This window comes from Cynocephalus volans, chromosome Y (genome assembly GCF_027409185.1).
Source record: "Cynocephalus volans isolate mCynVol1 chromosome Y, mCynVol1.pri, whole genome shotgun sequence".
NCBI classification, from domain to species: Eukaryota; Metazoa; Chordata; class Mammalia; order Dermoptera; family Cynocephalidae; genus Cynocephalus; species Cynocephalus volans.
The window spans coordinates 8,700,227-8,719,226 of record NC_084479.1 but is presented as its reverse complement, the minus strand read 5'-3'; the positions used below and the strand labels follow the sequence as shown (position 1 = coordinate 8,719,226).

The 19,000-nt window shown below is 38.4% G+C and overlaps 1 protein-coding gene across 7 annotated transcripts in view; it reads right to left on the bottom strand.

Annotated features, from left to right (window-relative positions):
- Positions 1 to 1,062: 1,062 nt before the first annotated feature.
- Positions 1,063 to 19,000, bottom strand: part of LOC134368910 (lysine-specific demethylase 5D) — a 53,686-nt gene continuing 35,748 nt past the window's right edge. For 2 of the 7 annotated variants that reach the window (XM_063085142.1, XM_063085144.1), the window contains exons 11-26: positions 14,263 to 14,444; positions 14,005 to 14,167; positions 9,724 to 9,843; positions 9,236 to 9,430; positions 8,781 to 8,962; positions 8,572 to 8,696; positions 8,300 to 8,447; positions 5,905 to 6,001; positions 5,007 to 5,365; positions 4,574 to 4,712; positions 3,939 to 4,118; positions 3,638 to 3,775; positions 2,823 to 3,422; positions 2,463 to 2,541; positions 2,142 to 2,341; positions 1,063 to 2,029 (exon numbers count right to left, since the gene is read on the bottom strand). In XM_063085142.1, the coding sequence (XP_062941212.1) occupies positions 1,703 to 2,029; positions 2,142 to 2,341; positions 2,463 to 2,541; positions 2,823 to 3,422; positions 3,638 to 3,775; positions 3,939 to 4,118; positions 4,574 to 4,712; positions 5,007 to 5,365; positions 5,905 to 6,001; positions 8,300 to 8,447; positions 8,572 to 8,696; positions 8,781 to 8,962; positions 9,236 to 9,430; positions 9,724 to 9,843; positions 14,005 to 14,167; positions 14,263 to 14,444 (3,234 nt within the window). In that variant the 3' untranslated portion in view covers positions 1,063 to 1,702. The remainder of the gene's footprint in view (positions 2,030 to 2,141; positions 2,342 to 2,462; positions 2,542 to 2,822; positions 3,423 to 3,637; positions 3,776 to 3,938; positions 4,119 to 4,573; positions 4,713 to 5,006; positions 5,366 to 5,904; positions 6,002 to 8,299; positions 8,448 to 8,571; positions 8,697 to 8,780; positions 8,963 to 9,235; positions 9,431 to 9,723; positions 9,844 to 14,004; positions 14,168 to 14,262; positions 14,445 to 19,000) is intronic. The other 5 variants (XM_063085143.1, XM_063085145.1, XM_063085148.1 and 2 more) reach the window with 4 other exon arrangements.

Sequence of the window (19,000 nt, the reverse complement as noted above, 5' to 3'; positions counted from 1 at the left end):
AATTTTTTTTTTCCTGACCCCCACTTTGTAGTAAGGTAAGCTATATTTGTTTTTTGACGGGTGAAGAAAATAAAGCTGGGGTAGACTATGGTTAGGTTTACTGGCAACAAAACTATGTTTGATGATGACCTGCTATGGTGGGAAAAGAAGGGGGACAGGGGAGAAGAAAGTAGATAATCAAAGGAGGGTGGCAATGACTAAGGCATAAGTTTTTTTCAGAGAAATATCAGTCTACACTGTCTGGAGTCCAACACCAATAGAAACACATTTATTTAACAGATTCGAACCAGACTGACAGAATTTGATTAAGAAATTAAGAGAAGTATAATAGATTCTGTATGATTAGATCACTCAGAGACAAAAAAACATGCCTGAATTGATTAATGGTTTATACTGCTCTTGCTTAAGATATCTGATCCAGTGAATTCTTACAATCAATAAATTAGATTTGATATTACATTTAACTTGAAGGAACAGGAAAAGATGAGAAAAGCAAAATAACTCATTCAAATTCCACTCAATGAAACTTAGAACTCAAACCCAACTGCATATAGTACTAGACTTCTAAAACAACTTAAAAAGGAAAAAAAAAAAAAAAAAAAAAAACCCCACCTCTACTCTATTTTAAAACTTATTAAAAAGCTATAGTAATCAAGCCATTGCGCTGTTGCCACAAGAGACAGACACCCATATCAATAACAAAACAGAACAATGAACCTAGACATAAACATACACAAGTCCAGTCAACAGAGTTTCAACAAAGAAGCATTAATGGTGCTGGAGCAACTGGATATCCATGAGAGAAAAAATAAATCTTGGCCTAATTTTCACAACTTATGTAAAAATTACCCACCCCCCAAAAAGGTAATTAAAAATTACATTAATCCATACTGTTGGGATGTTTCCCAATCTCAGTCTTTCACTCATATGTTCCAAGAAATGCAAATCACACCCATAGTTTCAAACCACACATATTTTATTTTTAACAAAAGTAATCAAATTAAAAACAGACAACAGTTTCAACAAAAAATTTCTTTTTTATTCTATTCTTCTTGGCCTTAACAAGTAATTACATCATATTTATCTTTTCTTACAATGTGGACCAAGTGGAAAAAAGAAAAGGAGGTAGAATGAAGTTAGAAGCCCTGAAGCACCAAATTATTTTAAAGATACACAAGGACAGAAACAAAGATAAGTACAGGAATAAAGAGGAAAAAATAATAATGAGATATACTTGGTCTTTCTCAAGTTTATTTTCCCTTATCTAAATAAACTACAATGAACCTAACTTTTTTTTTTTTTTTAAAGATGACCAGTAAGGGGATCTTAACCCTTGACTTGGTGTTGTCAGCCCCACGCTCAGCCAGTGAGCTAACCGGCCAAATCTACGTAGGATCCGAACCCATGGCCTTGGTGTTATCAGCACCGCACTCTCCCGAGTGAGCCACGGGCCAGCCCTACAATGAACCTAACTTAGAAAATCATTCTCGTATGCTAGTCCCAGAAATATTGCTAGCAAGAGACTTCTGAGAAAAGACATAAATGGAATAGCCCTTAGGAACTGAGCTTTAAACAATAATTTCACTGTTAAGAGTAAGGACATTAAAAATCTGTAGAGAAAAATTCTAGATAGGGTTATTCTTAGATTCTGGCCAGGAGGAAGTGGAATTAAAAAAAACAAACCAAAAAACTTATGTTGCTGTCACAAATCTTGCTGATAAGGGTAGGACAGGTGCAGCAAAGTAAAAGAGGCTGAGGTGTCTGAATCCTTCTGTTGTAAGCTATTTTGGCTTCTTTTCAAGACGGGACTGTGGTCTGTTGAGGGTGTCAAGAACATATTTTCAAGGTCTGCTCTGTCCTTACACTGTTCTTCCTCCTTAGGCTTAACCCCTGAGCTCCGGGTCCTTTTTGACTCCAGCTTTTCTTGAATTAGATCATCACACTTTCTACCCGGATCCACTTGCCGCCGCCGCCGCCTCTCCAGTGCCCGACCCCTTGTACGATTCCCTTGATACTCAGGCTTCTCCAGCTATAATCATACACAGATAAACAGAAAGATAGGTTGTGGGCCAGTGGTCAGGCCTGGGAATACTGCCTGCTTGGCCTGACCATTTTGCCCTGCCCATGACTCTTATCCTCACCTCCAGAAGTGTGCGGATCCGTTCCAGGTCTGGAGGCTGCCCAGCCTGCAGCAGCTGCCAGATGCTGTGGTTCTCATCCAGGGTCACTTCCAGCAGGTCCCCCTCCACCATGAGCTCTTCCAGGGGGGCCCGTGTAGCCTCAGGTAGTTCCAACACAGGGCCAGTCAACTGTGGCAACAGCGAAGACAGGAGCCCCAGATCTGGAGGGTTGCAGGAACAGGCTGGGTTAGAGACTGCCCCCACCATGACAGGGCTAAGTACCACATGGGTTACTCTGGTGAAATCCAGTCAACAGCCTACCCACACTACACCTAGACCTACCTCTCTTACCTGAGACCTCCTGCAGGGCTACCTTCTCAGGACTGGTCATATTGTATCCATTTTGCAGCAAGCCCTGGACCTGCCAAGGAGAGCAAGAGTGGGAAGGGATAACTGAAGCAAAGTATCAGGCCCTAGTCTTTCTCCCCAACACTGAACTTGGGACACTCCATCTCTTGGAGGAGGAAAAGAGCAGACATAGGCTACAGTAAGGAGTAGAGTTTAGTGACCTGGATGGATGCAGAATGCAGCAAGGAGGCTGGGCAAAAGGAGACTGAACTCTGGAGAACAGGGGCAGGGCTGAAACTTAATAGGGGTGAGGCTAAGAGCCAGGAACTTGAGGAACAGGGCTGAGCAGCTCACCTTACGTATATCCTTGTCACTGCCTTCTCTAAGAGGATCCGAGGCAGGTGCTGAAGGGTATGTAAGGTGTTCTGTGGGCCTGGATTCAGCCTGTAGCTGTTGGCGAAGCTCAGCCAGCCGTCCCAACAGAGCAGTCACGTCCTCAGAGGCCAGAGCCTGTCTGGCACGGCCTTGCCAGCCCATGGCCCTCTCTGTGAGGCACTGTAGGGCCTCACCTTCAGGCAGCCGCACAGGCAGTCTCTGCAGGGCTACGAGCAGTGCCAAGATGGTCTCCAGACGTGGGCGCCGTGAGCGCATACATAGCGGACACAGGAATTTGGTGTCCCATTCCCACCAGGCCAGCAGTGGGGATGAGGTGGGAGTGGGCCTCGGGGAGCTGAGGAGGCGGGGCACTGATACACACTGCCCATGGAACCAGTCCTGACACAGGTCACACTGCAGAGCCCCCACCCCAGCTGGCACCTGCCCACACACACAGATGGAGGTTGCAGAGGCAGCTGTGGTCAATGATGCCAGTGGACTGGGCTTGGCTAAGTTGGTGCGACGCAGCTGCAGGATTCCTTCCTTCTCCTTCTGTTCCCCCTCCTTGAAGGCCATAATCTGCCATGCCCACAATAGGGGGAGAGTAGGTCAGAAGCCCATTCTTTCTCTTTTTGGGTTCCCTTAACACCCCACACCCAAACCAGAACTAAGGCTAAGGGAGCAAGTGGTCTGCCATGGTCATCTGGCTCACATACTCTACCATTTCCAAGGTGTCCTCTTTTCAGAGAGATACTCAGAACACAACTTTAACCAATCTGTGCTAAGTTCCTTACCACAGAGCCTGGGTCCCTGAGGTCCTGTGCAGATAGCCCCAGCAGTTCTGTGTCAGATCTGTACAATCCTAGCTCCTTCTCCATCCACCGGCTACGCTTGGTGCTGTCTGAGCCAGCATCTGCACATGGGCAGAGCACCTGAGACACAAAGACACATGGAGAATGACAGCGCTTTCCCCGGCTCCCACACCCTGTCCTCATCTCTCTAGTGCTCCCCAAAAGTCCATATTCTTATATGAGTTGTCTCACAACACCCAGGCCAGGGGCAGGAAAGGATGTGGGTAAGAGTACCAACCCTTACCTCCAGCAGTGTGTAGCAAGAATTCTTCTTGAGGAAGGTCTTGGATGCCTTCTCCCTCCAGGAGTGTGCTGTCAGTACCTGTAGCTCTAGCTGTCTCAGCTCTTCCAGTCCGACGGGTAGGTCCCTACCCACAGCTACCAGGCCTTCCAAGTCATCCAAGCAGGGGTAGTGGTCACCATTCTGGGGACAGATATGACAGAAAGCTCAGTCAAATTATGTCAAACAACTATTGTGTCTAGATTTGTGCTGAGTAATGCTGGGTATTACGGTTCATAATCATAGGGAAGAATACAGACTGTGAAAGGGAAACAGTGAAAGAGAAGAATGAGGTAGTAACTACTTTTCTCTCATAATTCCTACTTTCATTGGTTTAGAACCAAAAATTCCACTTAGGCCAGTTACTCTGTTCTGGTTTGCTTCCTCTGTCTCCCCTAATATGTCAATAGTTTTTGTTCAGCTCTAGGCTTACACATGGTTCTCCTTCCCCTTGTTCTTTACCTGATATCCTTAGCTCCCTCAGGCAACCCTCCAACTGCCCACCTTCACTTTCTAGCACAACCGAACTGAGAAAAAAGTCTAAGGTAATAATGTTTCTCTTCTAGTTGCAGGCCCGCAGTAGGAAACACACTCCTCACTTGAATCTCATCCACATCAGCAATCCAAGCCTGTGCCTTAGTCAGAGCTTCTTTGAGTGCCTGGATGTTAGGCAGGTGAACAGGGATGTTTTCTGACTCATGAATAATAGCTTCCAATGTGGCCAGTGGATGCTTATGCCTAAAAATTTTAAGGAGAAGAGAAATCTATCATTAAATGTTACAGGTATGTATGTACCCTTTTTGGTCCCAGTGCTAAAAGCATAAACAATAAAAAGTTTGATAGAGTAAGTAACAATAATATGAGAGACTCTGAACACTGGACGGAAATAAGATCCTTATAAGTCATGTTTCATATTCATTTTCTGAGAACTCAGCCAAGGAATATTTCCTCAATTAATGCCTTTACAATAGTAAAAAGTTTAAACACTGAGAACTATGGTCAAGATACAGATGGGGAGAGGCTGGGCCCCACCTGGCTTCCAGGCAGAAATGGGCCTTTTCTTCCCAGCGCTCTGCAACGGTCAGCAGTTCTTGTAGCTCAGCCCGGGCCTTCTCCACAGAAGGGCTGGAGGCTATCTTGGCACCCATAACCAATAGCTCCTGCATGATAACCAGAGAGCCCCTTTGGGCTGAAGGGGATAGTGCCTGCTTCACTTCATCTAGCCATTGCGCCTGCTCCACCTGCTCCTGGAGTTGATGAGCTTCAGGCACTTCCACCCCCAGCTGCTGCCCCCTCTCTAAAAGGGACTGCAGTAGGCCTGGACTAGTAGGTAGTGAGGCCAGAGCCTGACGGACCTCAGCTTGGTAGGCCTCCACCTGTTCCAGGACATCCTGCAAGGAGGTAAAATAAAATGCAGATTCTTTAACCATCTAGGTATTCAACCATTTGGCCTTGATTCTCTCATAGGTATTTACTGTTGCTTTACACTTATCCTCAACCATGTCTTTAGACAAAATCTATGTGATGTCAATAAAGACCTTTTGTTTACCTAGAATCTCTCTTTTCTCCTTTAACTATCTGAAATTTACTTTTCTACACTTACTTTAATACAACCATATCCCTCTAGGAAACTTCCTGAGACCCCGAAGGGTGAAAAAAATCCCCCAGTCCCTTATATTCTCTAAACCTAAAAGACAGACTTTTCTGTTGTCTTCTGTTTAGTATCTTTAATTATTTTGTTTGGAAAGATTGTATTGCAACCTGTGAGGATAGAGACATTATGGGATCATCCATCATTACAGCTTTTAGGAAATATCCTGATATTATAAGAAGCTGTTTAGAACAATCAGGTCCTCAAGCTTCCCTGATCTCTTATTCTTCTCAGCATCTCTTGTTAACAAAAATTCCATCTTGCCAGGTCCCTCCTCACCTTGACATCCCTAATCTGATGCATGGCACAGGGCAGGCTGCCCATCTGCTTGAGAAGGACCCGAAGCTGAGTTAGCGTGAGTTGAGGAGTTTTCATCCTGTAGGAGCCAGCGAAAAAGAACTTGCTCAGTGAACCTGCTAAGGCCACATTTCAGGCATTTTGAGAACTTGAACATCCTTATTTCTCTTCCATGTTATAGTCATATCTGCAAAGATTCTTTTCTAAGTTCAGACACTGAAGCAATACGTTAACACAAAGAAAGACTTGAAGACATTTTACAGCTGGTAGAAACTATTAGTAGAGAAGAGATTGAATATATCAAAGTGAGTTTCTGAGAAAATGTAACAGTATGGAGACTGGTACCAAAACAAAGATGATTAGTACTATTAGCTAAAGAATAAAAATAAATACAAATAGGTTTCTTTCCAAGAGAAAACAAAAATTTAAGAAGGCCTCTAGACAGCTTAAGTTCTACTTCCTATAGTAATTCAGTTAAGAGTCACTGAACAATGAGAAAGAGACTTAAAAATAAATAGCCAATAGGCTGTAGGAGCAGTGACTAAAGACGGTAAATCTGTTAACACAGAAATTGAAGTATAAGAATTTTTAAACAAAATACAAATGGAAGTATTAAGAAGTAAGAGTGTTCAGTGATGACACAAAATGTTCAGAGTAATAGATTACTCTAGATGAGAAAAAATAATAATTTATGTTAGAAGTTAAACAGTTCTGAATTGGTAAAGGGTGATGAAAATCAACCACATTGTATAATGATAAATAAAAAATAAAGTAAAATAAAGTAAAAAAAAAAAAAAAAGAAAAAGAAAAAAAAGAAGTTAAACAGTAGACTTTGGGTATAATTGTCTATAAGAGAAAGAAGAATTAAAAAGGCCAGAAAGTCAGACGCGTGAGGAGACCCTAAAGTAGATTAAAACCAGAAGTATTAAAACTTGAGGCCATCTGACATGAGTACCATGAGGTCAAGGTGGAAAAGCTTTATTTCTTTGAAAGCCGAGGGGACAAAAGCAGTTGTCTATGAAAAGGAAATTTACTTATTCTCAAATTTTAATTTTTCATATTATGAAGAAATTCAAAAATCAGAAAACAGATTAAGCACAAGCAGGAGTACTTAAAAGCATCTGAAATATAGCAAACTCTTGAACAACACGTTTGAACTGTGCAGGTCCACTTATAAGCGAATTTTTTTTTTCAATAAATATATTGGAAAACTTTTGGTTAGAAATAATATACCTAACCAAAAGTTAAGTAGCCTACCCAACACTAGGCTATTAGATTAACTTAAGTAAAACAGCACAGTACTGTTATCCAGAAGAAAGCATACAACACACTATATAGCAGTTAAGTGTGGTAGAGATGAGGACAATGAGAAAACTTAAGGAAATTAGCTAAATACAGAACCCTGAAAATCCAGGCGACACAGAAAGGTAAAAATGCAATCTGTCTTCTCATTATCTGTGTTCTCAGATATAGCTCAGGCTAACAACTTCTTAATGAGGCTATTTTAGCAGCTTTCTCATCAGTTTCTTTGTTTCAAATCAGGTCCTGTCCAATCTACAAACTGGTCTGACATAATGAATTTTCATATTTTATTATTTGCTTCTGCACTTTAAATCCTTCACTGTTTCCTCAAAGTCTGCAGAAAAAATAATTCAAATTCTCAGCATCAGGTTCAAAATGATATCCCTGGTTTATTTTCTTGATGTTACAGTGACACTAAACCAAATGACAATTCCCTATTATATCTAAAATTCCTTACTACACTTTTAATTTCTCACACTGTTAATTTTAAAAAATTAAAAATACATGAATTTCATCTGAAATTTACAAAGCATAGGTATATAAATAATAATCATTTACTTGATCTTCCATGTGAAAAGTAGATGTGTTTATTATTACATACTTCTGGCAACCAATTGGTAAATAAAATGAGAATTTTTTTAACCTCTAAAATTTTATCCAGCTACAGAGTCTTGAGTAAATTTTATAGGAATTCTGATGCCTGAACAACTTTATGAGATTTGCTAACAAGTTGGGCAGTACTGCAACTCTGCAACTGCATATTCATTCCCACTGCCACTGATGGTGAGTGAATGTTTGAAATACATCATTACATTTAAAATTGTTTCCTTCATGGATTTCTGGTTCACTTTACACTATTTTCTATTGATGTATTATTATCTACCCATTTCTCACTGTAACTTGCCCACTGTTGAGTCCATGCTTCTTGAACTATGCTATCTACAGGTGGTTGGTCACCAACATGGCCATATATAACTTACTAATTTTTGCTAGCATATGCTTTATCTATAGTCTATCCACTTCTGTAGTTCATTTTCACACATGCTACTCTTCTTTGCTCTCTCCTCTAACATACCTGGCCACTTGGCAACTGACCAGCCCCAGGACTTGGGAAACACAAGCCTCTGCCACACTGAGACAGTTCTTCAATCGCTGAAGCAGTTCACTATTAGGAAACCTTCTCTCACGAGCCTCAGACTCCAGTGCCCTTAGTTCTTCAAAGCCTAGAAAGAGTTAAAATTGCAAGAGGTAGGCAGTGTCATGGAAAGACCCAAAAGGGAGGCTGAGAGTACTAAAGAAAGAGAAATAGAGTTTGCTCAACAGGCCCTTCCATTCCCCATCACTCACTGCGCTTCTGACCATCCTCCACCTCCAGGGCCACTCGCACTTTGTTGGCCCAGGTGTCAAAAGACTCAGCCCGAATCTTTAGCTTATGCAGCATGGCAGGGAGCTCATCCAAGGTATAACGATACCTGAAGGAAAAAACAGCAGGGAAAAGCCTGTCAGGCCCATCTCTGCATCCTATTCCATGTTCTCTATGTAGGCCCCAGGCTCACCGCAGGTACTGTCGGCTACTTGAGCACTCGCAGAGGTCATTGATGTGGGAAAGGCAAACAAGCCCATCTGGACAGTCATAGCAGGCCAGGGCTGATAGGAAGCATGTGGTCTTGCACTTGATACACTGGCGTTCATCATCTGGAAGCAACTCGAAAGCCTCTCGCTCAGCCTCCGTGACGCCCTGGGGGTGTTTAACCCACATATACTGTAAAGACTAGGAGTAAGGATGTAGACACCCCACCTCAGCCAATACTGAGCCCTGCTATGGGTTCAACCTTGTAAGGATAGCTGTAGAAAAATTGGGAGAAAAAAATGTAAACACATACAGTCTTTTTCTCTCCATTTCAAAATGCATGACTTAAAAATCAGGCAGAGTGCTTACTCAATGTTGGTCTGTGTTACCCTACCATAGTACTCTTGACTGAATCCTTGAACCCTGATCTCCACCACCAACCTTCTCCAACAGGGCTTTTCGTAGTCGTCGTTCCTCCTGTACCATAATAAACATCTCCTTGTGCACAGCCACTGCTAGATTCAGATCCAACTTCTCTGGGAAAGAAGCCATCTTGCAGATGAGCTCCTCATGGGAGAAGACACAATAGCGCCGGAGCCGGCGGTAGTGTTCAATGCACTGGCGTCCAGCAGGTAGCTGCAAGTGTGTTCAAGATTTTTTTTTTTTTTTGTCTTTTTCGTGACCGGCACTCAGCCAGTGAGTGCACCGGCCATTCCTATATATAGGATCCGAACCCGCGGTGGGAGTGTCACTGTGCTCCCAGCACCGCACTCTCCCGAGTGCACCACGGGTGTAGCCTAGGTAGCTGCAAGTGTGTTCAAGACTGTGTGTGGCTATCTGGATACCATGACATTTAGTTTCTCCACAATGATCCCAACCCATGTTCTTCACATCTTTCCACTTTCAGGCCCACCACATTCCTGACTCACCCAGTCAGCAGTGCAAAAGTTGACAGCCTCGGCAAAGTTGTAGCCTTGGTTAAACCCACTGTGGTAAGCTCGAGGGAAAGTGATCACAAATTCCCCTGCACACTGGTTTGTGCGAACAACCTGAAAAGGAAAAAAAAAAAAACAAAGAAACAGAAAAGGGTGTGATAAGATTTAAGGATTTAAGATTGTCTCCAAGTCCTTTTATAGATGGAGGGGAAAAGCAGAAACAAACAAAGGTTTTATCTTCAAAAGTATGTACTTAAAAGGAAAATGAGATTGTGAAGATTAAAAATGGTAATTTAACAAAAAGTACAAGGAAAAATAATGTGCAATTCAAGAAACACAAAGGATCCATAAATAAGTGAAGAAGATTGTTAGCTCTTCAATAAACAAAGAAATGGAAACTTAAAAAGTCACAGAGATAAGTCACCAAAAGAGTTGACAATGAAAGCTCTAAAACTTTGTCTCTCTACTAAAACAATGCCTTACCTGGCAAAAAGTGTCAAAACATTTCAAAACTCTAAAATAAAAGCACAAACTTACAAAAACCAGGACTCTTAATGAATTAAAACAATTTCTGAGTTTTGGTAAAATAGTGCTGTGATGTCATAATCTACCTGCATACACATCCCCCACACCCATGTCAGCAGCTACCTTGGGGACAGCAGCCTGACATGCTGGTTCAGCTTGCTGTATAGAGTACAATGTATACCATGTTTGCAAAGAACTAAGGTGATATGTTTTGACCTGCCTGATGGCTCCCTGTAGAATCAGCTCAAGGGGCCAACTTTACTTCAGGAAACCTGAGAGTTTCCTCACAACAGGAGATGCTTGCAGGCTATGTTTGATGAAGGTATATAAAGGCAAATGTATTAATCACATCTACCTGTGGTAAGAGAAAAAAGACTGGGCAAGCAATAGACACTCTAAAATGAATGGGAGGAAAAGGCTGGGGAAGAAGGTCCTTGGGGGAATAATGGCTCTGAAAAGCTCCTGTGTATTACTAGGAACTCAGAAGGCCACATGCATGTCCAGGGCAAGATGCATGCTTAGAAAACATGCTAAGAGGACACTAAGTTCTCAACTCTGTCTGATTTTCATGCTCCACCCAAAGAGAGGTAAAGCTTAAAGCCGTTTTTAAATAATACTTTAAAAGTTTCTCAAAACAGAGACAATCTGCAAATAGAGACAAGACTTGGGAGAATATTTTTTGTGACTGGTTTAAGGAAAACATATTATGAGATGACCAACATGCTAATAGGACAGTGAAAAAGAATACAAACTTTACAAGACTAGCCCAGTATATAAAAAGATGCTCAACATCATTAGTCATTAGGAAAATGCAAATCAGTACATGAGACACTACTTCTCACCACTATGACAGCCATAAAAAAAGAGAAGTATTGGTGAGGATGTACAGAAACTACAACCCCGTACACAATGTTAGTGGAAATGTAAAGTGGCCATAAAGCTGCTGTGGAAAACAGTTTGAAGGTTTTCTAAAAAGTCAAACTGAGAAGTAGCATATGACTGCGCAATACCACTTCTGATAATACCCTAAAAATTAAAAGCAGGAACTTAAACGAATACATATGTATCAATTTTTACAGCAGCACTATTCAGAACAGCAAAATGGTAGAAACAACCCAAATGTCCACTGACAGATGAATGGACAAACATCCATCTATATAACGTAGTTCTATTCAGTCTTCAAAAGCAATAAGGTACTGACACATGTTACAACATGAATGAAACTTAAGGAAATTACACTAAGTGAAAAAAGCCAGATAGAAAAGGTCATGTTCATGTGTTACATAGGTTCCTATTATAAGAAATATCCAGAATAGATAAATTCACAGAGACAGAAAGTATATCTATGGTCCAGGGACTAGAAAAAAAGAGTGAATGGGACTAACTTAAAGGGTTTAAGGTTTCTTTTTGGGGTGACAAAAAAGTTCTGGAACTATACAGAGGTGATACTTGCAAAACAGTATGAATGTACTATATAGCACTGAATTGTTCTCTTTAAAAAAGTTAATGTCTGTATTAGGGAATTTCTCCAGAAAAAGAAATCAATTCAGAAAAGTCACTAACCAAACTACTACTATAAAAAGCAAAACAACAAATATTAGGGAGGGGGCAAGGGGAAATACCTTGATTTCTAGAGTTGCCACAATATAACACTCAAAATGTTCAGTTTAAAATAAAAAAATTAGAAGGCATGCAAAGAAACTGGAAAGTATGGACCTTCAGTGCAGAAGAACCCACCAATCCCACAGGTAGCCCAGGCATTGAACTTATTAGACAGATACTACAGATCAACTCTCTTAAATAGGCTTAAACAATTAAAGAAAGCAGTACACACATAACTAAAGAAAATCAAAAGAATGATGTCTCTACCAAATTGAGAGCCTCAATAAAGAAGTAAAAATTATAAAAATGTAACAAATCAAAATTCCCAAAACTTAAGTAAAAAATTCACCAAAGGCTTTCAATAGTGGATTTAAGCAAGCAGAAGAAAATAACTTAAAGCCATAAGAATATAATGAGACTGATAAACGCACCTACATGGGCAAATAAAAAAGCCAGTATTACTGTATTCATGAAAAAACCATGGGCGAACAAAGTATAAAGATAAAATTTGTGAAAATAACATATAAGATGAGAAACAGAACTATACAGAAGTAAAGCTTTTTTAACACTATTGACTATGTTAGTAATATTTCATCTAGCATGTTATAAATTAAAATATTAATTATAGTCACTAAGGTAACTACTAAGAAATAACTAATATATACAATAAGAGAAATGAAAGGGGCATCAAACTGGGATATTAAAACAAACGAGGATCATTGAAATGGGTTATTAAATCACAAAAGAAATAAAAGAACAATTGAGGAAACAAAAAAGACAATATATAGAAAATAAATAAAATAAAAAATAAGTCCTTCATTAACTTTAAAATTATACTGTTAATGATACTGTTAAAGCAAAAATTTGCAGAATGAATAAGAAAACTTGTCTCACTGTACGTTGTCTAAAACAGTCTCACCTTAGAAATACATAAATAGGTTGAAAATAAAAGGATGGAAAAAGATATTCCATGCAAACAAAGACCAAAAGAGAAGTGGGGTAATTATAGCAGCATTAAACAACAAAGTAAAAAACTATCACAGGAGACAAAAAAAGGTAATTAGATATTGACAAAAGGGTTGATGCATCGAGGAGATAAATGAAATAGAGAATAAAAAATAGTAGAGAATCAATAAAATCAAAACTTGGTTCCTTGAAATGATTAAAAAAATTGACAAACTTTTAGCCAGACTGACTATAACAAAGAAAGAGAGAACTCAAATTATTTAAATCAGAAATGAAAGTGAGAACATTATTACCAAATTTACAGAAACAAAAAGGATGATAAGAGAATACTGCTAAAAACTGTACACCATCAATAAATACTCTAGGTAAAAAAATGTGTGGGACTGTGTGCTGAGTATATGTGAGACAGAAAAACCAATACTGAATAATAGAATCACAAGACAAAGACAAATGGTATTATTAGAGAGCTTGATGATTTCATTATAATCAATACTCAGATTTATCTTGTTATAAGACACGAGTAATATTAGAAAAAGGAAAAAAAGGTGCAAGTGAGAACTCACAAAATGTCAGAACAGGAAGAGAACTTTGGAAATGTGAAATCCATTTTGTTTAGATAAAAAAATACTGAGATAGCCAAAAAGGTATGAAAAGTTGTGTAGGGGTTAACCCAGAGCTTACAAGAAGTTTATATAAGAAAAGTGTATCATGTTGCAAGATCCTGAATGTCCTACTTATTTATTATTTAGCACCTAAAAATTTCTGGCTTATTCTTTTGCAAAATGAGCTGATATCAATCAATCCTGGATATTCCCAAAAGTCTCAAACCACTCCCTTATCTCCATTTAGGTTTTTTATAAAATTGAAATTAATATCCAGTAATGTTAAGAGAAAATCAATCCTAGATGAGGTGGTAGATTAAAAGACCAGGATGCAGATTTTATTTTTCATGTGGTTAAAAAATTACCTGACCTCTCCTTTCTCTTCCTTTAAGATATCCCAGTGGACTGTACAGAACTGCAACTTGACGGCAGAGTGGAAAAGGGAAAGAAAGGTGTGACACTAAAACTAGTCTCCACAGCAAAATGTACATAACTTTATTTCCTCCAAAGATAAGTTCTTTTTCTCCAGGACAGGCATTAAATTTGTTTTACTCCTTGCCCCTCATTTCCAGGTACTCACTGGCACACCATGGGACATGAGAGTGTTGGGATTCATGAGGGTGACAAGTTGGTGTAGGAGATCAGGTTGGCTATCAAACAGCTCGGGTGTCAGCCTCTTCATCACCTCCTCCAAATGTTCTGCTGCCAGTGATGGTACTCCATACCAGGTCTTTGGCTCACCCCTGCTCAGGTAAAGAGGAGACATAAAATCTGGATACATCATCCTTGCATAAGAGGGAATCTTACTATCCATTCCAGCCATTGGGGCCCTGCTCACCAGTGCAGGTAGTTAATGGAGTAACTCCAGTGATCCTCAATATGCCAACAAAATGCTGAGAAAACCATGCCCACATACAGCCAGGGCACCTTCATCCCTGAGATGTCCGCATTGATGTGGCAGAGAACAGACTGATCCAGCACTGGCATCACGTTCAGGTTCCAACCACTGGTTGCATACTCCTGTTGGGCCAGAGATTTGCCAGAATGGGTAGGAAGTAGAACTGGGTGAAGAAAGGCAATATGAACAATCCATTCATAGGAAGACAACTATGTCCTGAAGGCATGCTCCTTATTAGTATTCATGGTCCCTCAACAGGTTCATGTATAATATCTGAATGTAAATCTTTTCTTATGGGGAGAAACAGCAATGTAACCAAAATATTAATTATCCACAATTCAGATTCAGATTAAGATTCATCTTCCCCCAGAACCTAAGAACTCTTCATAAAATTTTTTAAGGCCACTTAACCCAATTTACCAGCTACCTGTTATGCTCCAAATACTCTGCCTGGCCTCTACTTAAAATGTACAGCCAACATAATGTTATTCCTTCAGTACTTCTTACATTTCAATATCATAATCATATTTTCTTTTTATATGTTTGTTACTGGTCAAATAAAATGTTATGCTCTGAATCTTACCCACATCTTAGTACTACAGTAGGTACTTTCCATAGGATATTTCAGGCTTTCCTCCACTCCAAATCTACTAAATTAAACATACCATGATTTGTTTATTTTTAAATTTGGTATGTTTTGAAACCCAAGATATTAATACATTTTTTGGAAATATCAAAAAACTGTTGGCTGGAGAGAGATGTCAGTGAAATATCAGAGAAGTGTTTGTTTTGACCTATCTGGGAGCATGCTTTAAAACCGATACAAAGGACTTATCTCTATTTTACCTAACTCAGAACTCTCTCAGGGACAAAAAGCAGTTCCTTGAAGAGCATTTCTCCAAAATACTGAAAGGCAACTGAATTAGCTATACCCTCTGAGACAGATATCAGTTGGGGCAAAAACCAGATATGACAAAAAGGCTGGAAATAAAATGTTTTGTGGATTAAGGACTTTAAAAAAAGATACCACATATCACAAGGAATCTAGAAGACACATATACCCATGATAAGAAGAAAGCTCAGAAATGATCTTAGATGTCTTCAAGGTTACACCTGTGGCTGACCTTCAAGTTCTGTATAAGCAGGAAGTGAAAGCTAAGGGAAAGTTGTAAATGGACAACTAAGTGCTGAAAGGTCACACACAGAGCCAATCTGGAAGAGTATTCAAAGAAAACATGTGCCAAAAAATACAGTCTTAGCAAAAACAGTTTTAAAAAAACAAATACAACCCACAAGCAGCAACAACAACAAACCCTGAGGGGAAAGAGAATCTGATTCCTAGAGTTACCACACTAAAATGTACAAAATTCCCAGTTGTCAACAAAACTGGACATGTGCACAAAAAGAAATAACAAAATTATCCCAGAAAAAGAAAAGACTTGAACTTTCTAGTAAAAGACTAAATTAACTGTCTTAAACATGCTTAAAATGCAAAGCAAGCCATGGACAAAAATGGAAAAAAAAAAAAAAAAAAAAAGACAGCAATGTCTTCATAAAGAGTCTCAATAAAGTAACAGAAAGTATGAACAGTATCTACTACAAGTTCTGCAGCTGAAAAGTACCAAAACTAGAGTGGAAATTTCACTAGGTGGGTTCAACTAGATTTGAGCAGATTTGAGCAGGCATAAGAAAATATCAGCAAACCTGACAATCAGCAAATTTGACAATAGGTCAAATCAGATTATCCTTTCTGAGAAGCAAAAGAAAAAAAGAATAAAGGAAAATGAACAGAGCCTAAGATGATATAAAGAAAAACAATATATACACAATGAAATCCTAGGAGAGGAGAGAGAGAAAGAAGCAGAAAAAACATAAGCTCGGTGTAAGGATAAACTCAAAGAGTTTTATATTGAAAGATGTCAAACCAAAGTGCTGGAAGCTAAAGAGACTCTTACAAGCAACAAGACAGAAGTGACATCTTTCCTATAAGGTATCCTCAATATGATTAATAGCTGATTTCTGATCAGTAAGTAGAGACCATAAGATAGCAAAACGACAAAATGAAAGTCCTGAAAGAAAAGGACTATCCTTTAAAAATGAAAGACAAGTTAGTACATTTCCAGAGAACCAAAATCTGAAAGAATTGGTCACTAGCAGACCTGTACCATAAGACATGGAAAAGAGAGTTTTTTAGGCAAAGATGAAAAACACTATATAGTAATTTAAAACCATACAATTAAAGACAGCAAAGGTAACTTCACATGGAAAGGTAAAAGCCAGTGTTATTGTATTTTTGGTTTATAACTTCCCTTTTATGCCCCTGTCATATGAAACTCAAATGTGTAAAATAATAACTATATATCTATGTTAATGGGAACACAATTTATTAAAATGTTATTTGTTAAAATAACAACAAAAAGGATGGGAAAGACTCTGCTTAGGAAAAAAGTTTTTATATATTGTTGAAACTAAGTTGGTATTAATGCAACCTCGGCTGTTTTAAATTTTACAAATTAGATGTAATCCCCAAGGTAAATAATAATCATATTTTAAAAAACCATAAAAATCTATTTAAAAAAGGAAGTGAAAGAGAATCAAAATGATAAATTATAAAAAAAATCAAACACAAAACAAAGCAATAATGAGGAACTGAGAATAAAAAATGTGAGACAAGGAGAAACAACATATAACAGAATCAAGTTCTTTATGATCAGTAAATATCTTAAATGTAAATACATTTATATCTCCAGTTAAAAGGCAGAAATTGGCAGAATAGAGGAAAGGCATGATCCATCCATAAAGTGATTCTTCAAGAGATAAACAAAAAGATATTTCATGTAAATAGTAATCAAAGGAGACCTGGAGTAACTATAAACAATAGATGAAGTAGACTTTTGCGAAAAAATTATTACAAAAGAAAAAAGTTTATTAATATTTTATTAATTTATTAATATAATTTATTAATATATTAATTTATTAATAGTTTATATATTAATAAAAGTGGCCAATTCATCAAGAATATATAGCAATTTTATACACGTTATAAAAATAGCCTCATAATAAATGAAACAAAAATTGCAGAATTGAGGGGAGAAACAGTTGTACAATCACAGTTGGAGACCTCAACAGGTCACTTTCAGTAAACCACCAGAGCAGAAATCCCTACAAAAATAGAGAATATAAACAGAATAAACTAACTAAATAAAATAAATAAATAGAGAAAGGAGACACAAAGAGACTACTCCATCCAATAACAAAAGAATTCACATTATTCTCAAATGTAATGAAATATTTTCCAAGACAGAAAATATACTGGCCCCAAAACAAGTATCAATAAATTTAAAAAAGAATTACAATCATAAAATCTTCTCTCATCACAATAAAGTGAAACTACAAATTCGTAACAAAAGAAAAACTGAAAAATTTACAATTAGAAAATTAAAAAAGAACGGATCATTAGCCCATGGGGTCCTAAGATGGTGGGGCCCCAAGGAACTTAGCCCCGCCCCTGCTGCCTCCCCCACTGTAACATCTTACAATGCCTTAATAGCCACGTGTGTTTCTACGGGATGTGTAACTTATTTGCTCATGTCCTTCACCAAATTTGTCCTTAGATTATTCAAATTCAGAGTATTTTTTCATTGAGGATGTTAATCTTTGTGTTAAATTGGTTCCTTATCGATTGGCTTTAAAATTAAATTGTGATGTTTTCCTTCAAAAAAATAAAAATAAAAATAATCTTTGCTAGAAAAAGACATTTTCCTACGGTTTTGCTAAAAATGTACATTCGCATTCAAGAACAGCTTCTCTGATTTCTTCACACTCAGACAACTGCAATTGAATTTTAGCCAGTCACTGATTTTGTTGAAACACTGAGGGATGGCAATTTTACTCTTGTCAACTAAGCCTTGGAATCATGAACAGATTTTGATGTCAGGAGCTATTCATACATTAAACTGAAATATTTCAGTTTGGAAACTGAGTGACAATTTTAACAGATCTTAAAATCATTCAGCAATGTACTGATTTACTACTCTAAATTATCTACTGTGTTAGAAGATCTTGCATTCAGTTGTAGTAGCAACTAAGATTTTCATCTAATTTCAATAAGTATTTTAAGTGTTAAGCCCCCAATTGTTACATGGTACAAGCTGTCCGTTCAGTTCCTGATCACCTCCTTCCCCTGAAACTGGGTAAGCAAATATTTCAACTGCCCATTTCAATTCCAGTCAGTCCACTCTCCTGTGGGTGGTAAGGTATATAACCCCATTACCATATGATTCTTCACAGCACACTGTTACACTCCACCTGTCATCAAATGGATTACTTATTTGGATAATGATACATAAGGAGCAGGTTTAGATAAAATAACGCTTTCTGCTGTGAGCCTCCAATAGTGTTTGCTTCCATTCCTGGATATGCAAATCTAAATCTAGAATGAGCATCCACATACCCATTAAGACCCTTGGGCCAATGCAGTCGATCTGCCAGCTATGGGTCATCCTGGACTTTCTCTGAAAGTGGCTGGCCCATGACTGATTTTAGTCTCTGATGTTTTTACTGACAGACCATAAATATTAGTCACATTTTGAGTTTGTGAGAGATATAGCAGGAAAAATCTTTTTTCTGCCCTAAACTAGTATATTTATGACTACGTTTATCTTTATTTCTATCCAAA